General features: G+C 45.2%; 1 protein-coding gene across 1 annotated transcript in view; it reads left to right on the forward strand.

The window, feature by feature from the left end:
* RNF182 (ring finger protein 182) overlaps positions 1-3,913 on the forward strand; it is a 62,770-nt gene extending 58,857 nt beyond the window's left edge. Inside the window, exon 3 of the mRNA XM_053223180.1 lies at positions 701-3,913. Coding sequence (XP_053079155.1) covers positions 913-1,656 — 744 coding nt within the window. The 5' untranslated portion in view covers positions 701-912 and the 3' untranslated portion in view covers positions 1,657-3,913. The remainder of the gene's footprint in view (positions 1-700) is intronic.
* The last annotated feature ends 5,362 nt before the right edge of the window (positions 3,914-9,275 follow it).

Here is a 9,275-nt window from a genome sequence, read left to right on the forward strand (position 1 = left end):
GAGAGGGAGAGAGAGAATCCCAAGCAGGCTCCGTGCTGTCCGCGCAGAGCCCAACGTGGGTCTCGAACTCAAGAACCGTGAGATCACGACCTGGGCTGAAATCAAGAGTCAGATGCGTACCCACTGAGCCACCCAGCTGCCCTTGTGTTTACTTCTCTTTTTTTGAGAGTTAGACTTGGCCTGGTTGTAATGCTTGTGTCACGTGTCATCTGCCCCATTCTTCCTGGAGTGAACTTATCCTTAAGGCTTTCCTTCTTTTGTGTGTATTCCTAAGCACTGCTGAGGGTATTTAGAAGACTGGCATTTACGGTATTGATGATCTGAATCGATCAGTCGGTACTGAATGGAATTTGATTGCAAATGTGTCTGTTTCTGATGCACGTCCTGTTCTGTTTTCAAAGGGCCCAGAAATGTTACGAGTTTCAGAGACAGAATCTCTGTATGTAGTCAAAATCACGATGCTCTAGAACGTACTTAGACCAGTAGGAATCTGGATTCGTTCTTTCCTACCGTATCTGTGGACTGAGAAAGCTAAGCATGGAGACAATACTTTCCTGTCCTGGCGCAGAAATGTGTGAGGAGGTGAAGGGGCTCTAACCTTTAAATCTATGGCTTCTCAGCCACTGGAGCTCTGAAAATTCCAGAAAGCCCTTTTCAGTGAACTCTTCACTATATTAGAATCTCTTTTTTTCCTTTGCAGACCCTGCGTGTGGCCTTTTTAAATATGTGTTTGAGACAGAGTGAATGTAGAAGCTCAAAATGCCTGGACGATTTCTGATTTCTGTCCCTCCTTTTCCTGCCCTTTGGCCCCACTGCCTGATTCGGATGATGTGATATTCAGAGGGACACCTTAATCGAAGTCATCCTTCGGAGAGACACTTCTGGCCAAAGACCGTGTCCACACCTTTCAGGATGGCCAGTCAGCCGCCGGAAGATGGGGCAGACTCTCAGGTCTCTGACGAGCTCGAGTGTAAGATCTGTTACAATCGGTACAACCTGAAGCAGAGGAAACCCAAAGTGCTGGAGTGTTGTCACAGGGTCTGTGCCAAATGCCTCTACAAGATCCTAGACTTCGGGGACTCCCCGCAAGGCGTCATCGTCTGCCCTTTCTGCAGGTTTGAGACCTGCCTGCCGGATGATGAAGTCAGCAGCCTGCCGGATGACAACAACATCCTGGTAAACTTGACTTGCGGAGGCAAAGGCAAGAAGTGCCTGCCAGAAAACCCTACTGAGCTGCTGCTGACCCCCAAGAGGCTGGCGTCTCTCGTCAGCCCTTCTCACGCTTCCTCCAACTGCCTGGTCATAACCATCATGGAGGTGCAGAGAGAGAGCTCCCCGTCTCTGAGCTCCACTCCTGTGGTCGAGTTCTACCGGCCTGCAAGTTTCGACTCTGTCACCACCGTGTCCCACAACTGGACCGTGTGGAACTGTACATCCCTGCTGTTTCAGACATCCATCCGGGTGCTGGTTTGGCTGCTGGGTTTGCTCTACTTCAGCTCCTTACCCCTAGGGATCTACTTACTCGTGTCTAAGAAGGTCACCCTCGGGGTCGTCTTTGTCAGCCTCGTCCCTTCGAGCCTTGTCATCCTCATGGTGTACGGTTTCTGCCAGTGCGTTTGTCACGAGTTTCTAGACTGTGTGGCCCCTTCTTCTTAACCGATGTGCAGACTAGGAAATTTGACACCCGTTGCCACCTTTGAAGTTAGGTCACTCATCATTTGTTTATTTTGTATTTCTCTGTGAGGAGCGTCCGTGACCTTAACGAAGCCGTTGGCCAAATGTTTGTGGTCTCTTTTTCCACCGAAGTCTGGACTCCGTCGGTTTTCCTGTATGCTGGACATAAACACGTTCATTTCTACTTAGGGGTTGGCAAAGATGCAGAAATGTAGGAGCTAAGCCTTCCTAGAGCTCTTCCGGGGAGTCTTCCCCCAGAAATGGCCAAGATCTCCCCCAGCCCTGCTAGACAGGCCCCAGGGGCGAGGGGTCAGGCTGTAGTAAGGTCTTTGTAGACGGCTAGGGATGAACGATTTTTCTCGTAATCCTCGATAATCTGTGGTGGAGGGTAGACACGAGAGGAAAGCTGTTCTGAGACACGGCCGCTTAAAAAGTGTGACTCCCCCTGCGCGCCCCCCCCCCCCCGCCTCCCCTCCCACGCCTGGTTGTTGACGTTCCCTGGAATCTTCAGGTGTTTTGTCTCGAAGTTAAGGCCACTGTCTGTGGTCTGCTGCCCCAGCGAGGGGCTTGTTCCCTGTGCACAGGCCCCTTTGCCAAGAGCGAATCGGCCTCGTGCCCTTGTGCGGTTTCAATTAAATACCTGTTCTGCCACATCACTGAAGAGAAATTAAACCCACCGTGGACTTTGCATCACAGCGCCCTTCATGACAGAACATGGCCCCTTGTCTTTGAGATACACCCTTCCCTCCATATTTATTTTCCTCTCGCCTCAGTCTTCTCTGAAATTCTCACAGCCCAGTTAGTGTTCATGGAAACCTTCCGTGGAGTCTCTCCCTAAAACGTTTTAGTTGAGTTTTGTCTTGTCAGCCACCTTGTTCAACGAGCCCCACCCCTTACCCAGAATGAGGTTCCCCTGAAATTAGTTGTTAGACACTCATGAGGCTTTTTTTTTTCCCCCACTGTATTTCAAATTCCACTGCGAACTTCTGGAACTTACTCCTATAACGGTTTGGGGTGAATGAATTGTGGCCGTGGAAGCCCAGAAACAATTGTGGAGATGTTCTAGCTCACGGTCTGAGGTGCCGCGGACCGACGTATTTTGCTGGGCTGTACTGAATAGTAACCCAAACACAGTGGTTTAGGCCTGTGTGCAAAATTGTGTTGCAGGAGGCCGGGCAAAGAGATGGGCCAGAAGCAGAGCCGGCGGGCTGCTCGAGAGGACCCTCCCAGGAAACACAAAGGAAACGGCAGAGAACATCTTGACATATCGCTGGTCCTGTTGGCAGTCCATTTTAGAACGGGTTCAAGTTCTTACGTAATTGATTTCAAATAAAAGCGTAAGCCGTGTGACTCATGTTAATGATTCTGTGACGGAGGGGAAGTCGAATGTATATATTTATGAGAAGAAATTGTCTAGCAGGTTTTAGGTTTGAGGGAATAGAATGTCCACAGAAACTAGGCCAAAAAAAAAAAAAATAGCGCTTTTCAGTTCCTAAAACCCATTACTGATGATTAACATTAGAATATTTATTACTCTTAGAAAAGGGCGTTACTAACACTACTTGAACTTGTTGGCGATGAAACATTCGTTGCGTGGCACCGTTACAGTGGGTCAGTCCAATCTCCGAATTTTCGGGAAGAGTTGACGCTTATTTTTAGAATAGTCGTAGTTTTATTTTAATCGTATAACTATTGACTCTGAGAATATGCCCACCCAAGGGGAGTATGACGGGAAAGCATACGTGGGGTGTGGCCCAATGAATTGGAGCCCCAAGTTACAGCTCAATACATTTATAATTTCATAAAATCTAGTTTAGATAGCATTGTGAATGCAGTTTCCAAAAACCCATTTGTACTTAGAGTAAATCTGATGTTTAGGAGGTGTTTTGTGGTTCGGATTTATATATTTATAAGGTTTTTTTTTTTATGTTCATTTTGTCTGAAATGTAACATCAAATAAATTGGTGAGTAATATGAGATTTCTAGAAAGCTCTGGTTGTGGGTACTGTGCATTTTGCTTATTTGTGTAATGTCTGCAGTGCTAAATTCGTGTTTCTTTGAATATTGTGATAGTCTCCTTTTTAAAAAGTTGCTGGTAACTTCATTTGGTTCTAAAGAGTTTTAAATGGAAGACAGCAAAAAACTCTTCATGCTGTTGAATGAAAACACGACAATGCTTCGATATTTTATCCACTGTGATAATATTTTGTTTGTCCATTAAATTGTTATTGTTTCCACACCAGAAGTGTGATTTCTTTGACTCATGGTTGAGATTCAGTTATTACTTTGGACTTCTGTTAACGTCAGATCATTGCAAACCTGAGCTTTCGGAAACATGGACGAAGATGAAACAAAACCATTACCTTTACCTGATAAATAACATTTTTGGTTTTAATTTGCTTGACTCATTTTCCGGAATGTGCCTTGCCGCTCAGCAGAACAGTGTCCGTTTTAGTTGGGGAATCACTAGCCTTCTGTGATCTGGGCAAAATTTTTTAAATTACCCGATCTTTAAATGTGACCGTTGTTAGGCAAAGTAGACATCACTTGGGAATATGTCATGATTCCCTGTTTACGATAATTAGTGAGTTGGCACCACCTGTTCATCAAGAGTGACGGTTTCCTTCACTTCTGAAATTTTTGCACAGATGAGCAAGGAGTCTGGTTAAGGAAGGGCATTGCCTGCGCTAGTCATGACTTAGACGAGTCATGCTTAACGCTGAGAGACCCACAAGTGACGAGCGTTTGCCTGGTTTTGAACTGACACCCTGACTTTGAAGAAGTGTTCTGATATGTCATCCAGGTAGACGCAGATGCCGAAGGAATCCTGTATTGATAGATAAACTGACACCGAAGTATCAATGCCATGTCTTTGAGTCCCAGAGCACAGAAGATGGGGGGAAAGAGTTAACTTGAGTGTAATGGGGGCAAACTATAATCCTCCCTGTTTCTGCATTTTTTTTTTGAGGCTTGTTCTTTTTCCCCATTCTTTTTGGCAAAAAAACAAAACAAAACAAAACAACAAACACTTGCGTTCTTTTTTTTTTAGGATTTGTTTACTTTTATTTTTATTTTTTTATTTTTTTAATATGAAATTTATTGTCAAATTGATTTCCATACAGCACCCAGTGCTCATCCCAACAGGTGCCCTCCTCAATGCCCATCACCCCCCCACTCCTCCCTCCCACCCCCCATCAACCCTCATTTTATTTTCAGTTTTTATGAGTCTCTTATGGTTTGGCTCTCTCCCTCTCTAACCCCCCCCCTTTTTTTTTCTTCCCCTCCCCCATGGTCTTCTGTTAAGTTTCTCAGGATCCACACAAGAGTGGAAACATATGGTATCTTTCTCTGTGTGACTTATTTCACTTAGCATAACACTCTCCAGTTCCATCCACGTTGCTACAAAAGGCCAGATTTCATTCTTTCTCATTGCCAAGTAGCATTAATTCTTTTTTATTAATTTTTATTTATTTATGAGGGAGAGAGAGGGTGTGAGCAGGGGAGGAGCAGAGAGAGGGAGACACAGAATCCGAAGCAGGCTCAGGCTCTGAGCCGTCAGCACAGAGCCTGACGCGGGGCTCGAACTCCCAGACCGCAATATCATGACCTGAGCCGAAGTTGGACGCTTAACTGACTGAGCCACCCAGGTGCCCCAAATACTTGCCTTAATTCTTTTGCAACACCCGCAGAAACACCACAGACTATTCCAGAGCTTTCCTCAAAACCAGTGGGAGGCGTGGTTACAGGTAAGATCTCTGAGAGATGTTCACCATTTGCTGGGGAAGCTTGAGTGCAGTGTATTTTCCCCATCTCTGCCCATTTGTTAGATGTTACTTCTCATGGCCTCAGACACTTTATGAATTTTTGCTCTTCCGTGAGGACCTCAAGGCTTCATGTTGGGTCTTCCCTGGCAGGTTTATTTTTGTGTAAAAGAGCCTTTTGGTTTTTTTTTTTTTTTTTTTAAAGAATGCACGGCTGGATGTTGGAATTTGTATAAATTCCAAGTGAGTCCCGGAGGCTATAGAGATTCGACTCAGTTGCTTATATCATGTAAATTCGTGGTATAATTCAAATCTCAACTAAGTATACTCAGTATATAGATGTTTACGGTTTTTAGGGGTGCCTGGGTGGCTCTTCTGGTTAAGCGTTGGGCTTCGGCTCAGGTCGTGATCTCACAATTCGTGGGTTTCAGCCCTGCGTCAGGCTTCCAGCTAGCTGATAGCACAGAGCCCGCTTGGGATTCATTCTCTCTCTCTCTCTCTCTCTTTCTCTCTCTCCCTGCCCCTCCTCCACTCTCTCTCTCTCTCAAATTAAATACTTTACCCCCCCCCCCAAAAAAAACACGGATATTTATGGGTTTTGACATGAAGGTGCTTTAAATTTAGGAATAAAAAAAAAAATGATGCCCTGTGCATTGTGTATACTAACTGGGGATATGTGGTAATGTATTTTTAAAAGTGGCTGAAGCTTGATTTGATGAAAACATTCCATTACCTGGGACAATTACCCTACAACCATTTTTAATTAGCCAGGAGTTTATTAGATTTGCACGCTATTAACATTTTCCCTTTACGCTGAGATGGTGGGAATTTTATAAGGGAAAAGAACGTGCTCTGACTTAGTAGGTCAGTTTGGATCTTAGGTTTCCCATGAAGTTCAGTGCTTTAGTTAAGTTTTTTTCAGCAGTTCAGATCCATTTACCACAGATCAGCGGTCTAGCCCGAAGACACACATTTGAGAGTCTCTGGCATTTCGATGGCAACTGAAGCTAAGAAAGTAGAGAAAAGGAGAGTGGGAGAGAGCAGAGGGTCAAGGTTGAGCTCTCTGAAGTTCTAACTGAATGATCAGTAGCGGAATTGCAAAGTGCAAAGAAATTGCATTAGTGCAGCCAGAGCCCGAGGAAAGAGGTACAGACACTGGGGGATGTGCAGTCACAGGAGCCAAGAGAAAGGAGGTGGAATTAGGATGATTAGATGAACACACGTGAAAGCAGATGGAGATGATTTATTTTGATTAAAAACTTTTTTTTTAATGTTTGTTTATTTTTGAGAGAGAGCGAGAGCATGAAGGAGGGGCAAGGGGCAGAGAGCGAGGGAGACACAGAATCCGAAGCAGGCTCCAGGCTCCGAGCTGTCAGCACAGAGCCAGACGAGGGGCTTGAACTCACAAACTCTGAGATCATGACCTGAGCTGAAGTCAGATGCTTAACCGACTGAGCCACCCAGGTGCCCTAATGGAGATGACTTTATTAACAAAAGGCTTGTCAAGTTTTTCTCCTGATGAAAAAGTTCAGAGAATTGCCTAATTGTCGCTGGTACGCTTAGCAGTTAGAGTCCACACTTGACCTTTTGCTGTATTTGTTTTTTCTCTCTCCCCTAAAAATAAGAGACTTCCTCTAATTTGACTAAAATATCATCATTCTGAGACAATTAAAAATACTTCTCTAATCATTTATGCAGTCTCATCAAATCTTTCTATTCCCAAAGTATCTTTTATAGCTCAAAGCACAAAACACAAGCCGGGAGCTAATCAAGATTCACGCATTGCGTTTGGTTGCTACGTATTTTATTCTCTTTTATGCTGGAATGGTCGACCCACTCTGTTTTCCCGTGACGTTGACTGCTTGAAGAAAGAAGGCCCGTTATTTTGCACACTATCCCACCTTCGGGATGTCTGCTTCCTCGTGGTGGTGAGGAAATCGTCAGAAATCCTCCTGTCACTTGTATTTCGGGTAAACCGAGAGTTAGGTATAGAATTTTGATTGCATTCACATTTGGCGCAAGAAGTCTTCTTAGGGGATGCGGTGTACTCGTTATTGCATCACACCGGGAGGCGTGATTGAAAGTTGGCTCCCCCACTTGAAGTGCTGTCTGATCCCTCAGTTAAGGTGGTGACATCTAGGTCTTTCCATTTCCCCTGTGCAGTGAGCAGGTCGTCTGTCGGGGGATGCTCGGGCACCAGGAAATTTCATCTTCCTTGAGAATTTGTTCCAGATGATCTTAGTATCCAATGATGATCCTGGCTTGAATCGGTTATTTTATTTCCCCAAGATTTGGAATGTGTTATTCTCTGAGAACGGATTTCCCACGCCTCATGCCTGTCTAAAGCTTCAGGGAATCTTGAGGTTGGAATGTATCATCGCAGTCGTTCAATTATTGAAGGAATAGACTGGAAAGGATAACACACGTTTGTCTCCTGATGTACCTTCTGTAATCTCAGAGAAGGAAACTCAAATCTGTGAAGTAACATTTGTTCCAGCTTGTAAATAATGTGCCTGACTCGCCTCAAACCTTCAAAATATCACCTGGATATTTAGCTACCCATCTGGAACACATTATTACTCTCTGGCTTAGCTTAACCAACTCCCTGGTTATCCTTCAACCATGTTCGGGCTCCTTGTCATTTCCCTTAAGACTGCACATTCCTTTGCCTCAGTCTTTGTCAGATCTTCTTGAACATTCCACTTCAGACAGCTCTATTTTCTTGTTTTCCTAGTAACTAGTGCGCTCCTCAGTTTATCTTCCGAACCTCTTGTTTATTGTCTGACCGTTTTCTCCCTTCTTTTGAGGAGAATTCTCTCATTTCATCATTTTGGCTGTTTTCTGTCTTTTACGTGTTTTAGTAGCTTGTTATGTGCCCTCACCTGTGAGTACGACTCTATTAAAAAGGGGTCAGACACTGTCCAGGGCCTGGCCCTTCAGGAAGCGTTTTTGAAGTGTGTTGAGTGCATTCTGCTGTTGCATCTCGGGTTGCTTTATCTCCCTACTCGTAGTGGTGGTTTGGACCTTCCAAAGGTGTGCTTTGATTTGTTCGTTGAAGCCACCCTGGAAAAAAATGGAAAAGGGGGGTGGCGTGGAAGACGCCTTATCCCGTACGAAGAGAGAAATGACAGGGGTGGGGAAAAAAAAAAAAAAAAAAGACCAGGCAGAGAATCAAAGAAACTATAAGGCTTAACCCAGAGAGAGAGAGAGGGGAAAATAAAGAAGGAGATACAGAAGAGGTCTAAAAAGAATAAACCTGCATGATTCAACAAACAACCAGAACAGAGAAGGAAGAAGAAAAAAAAAAAAGACAAAAATCTATATATAATAAGAATTGACCAAAAATCACATCAGAAAATGCAAAACCCCTGGACCGTTCCCTGTTGGTGCCTGGGACCGGTGACGGTGCTGGTCTGGAGGAGGGGCCCTCTGGTTAAGAGAAGTGTCAGTCTCGCCACCAGGCCCGGGGACTGGCTCCCCTTCCCCCAGGCACATGCGTAGGCAGCGGCTCTGGTCTGGAGAAAGTTGTGCGACCCCGAAGACTCCAATCTTCACTCCGAAGGATGTCTACAAGGTAGAAACGGACTCTCTCCGTATTGTTCCTTCCCCAGTCCGTGGCCCGGAGAGGTTTCTCTCCTGTCCAAATACAATCCCACACTTGCACAGCCTCTCTTTCCCTTCCCTTTGTGTCTCCACAGAAGGGGATCCCTCCCCTCCTTGCCTACCCTGCCCGTTTTCTCTCCCCCAGTTGGAAAACGCTCACCTCTGTCCTGCCAAGCTGTCCCTGTACACCCGTGGAGATGTTTCTGTCACCCCGTCGCCTGGATTCCCGGAATTCCA

The sequence above is a fragment of the Acinonyx jubatus genome, chromosome B2 (assembly GCF_027475565.1).
Source record: "Acinonyx jubatus isolate Ajub_Pintada_27869175 chromosome B2, VMU_Ajub_asm_v1.0, whole genome shotgun sequence".
Lineage (NCBI taxonomy): Eukaryota > Metazoa > Chordata > Mammalia > Carnivora > Felidae > Acinonyx > Acinonyx jubatus.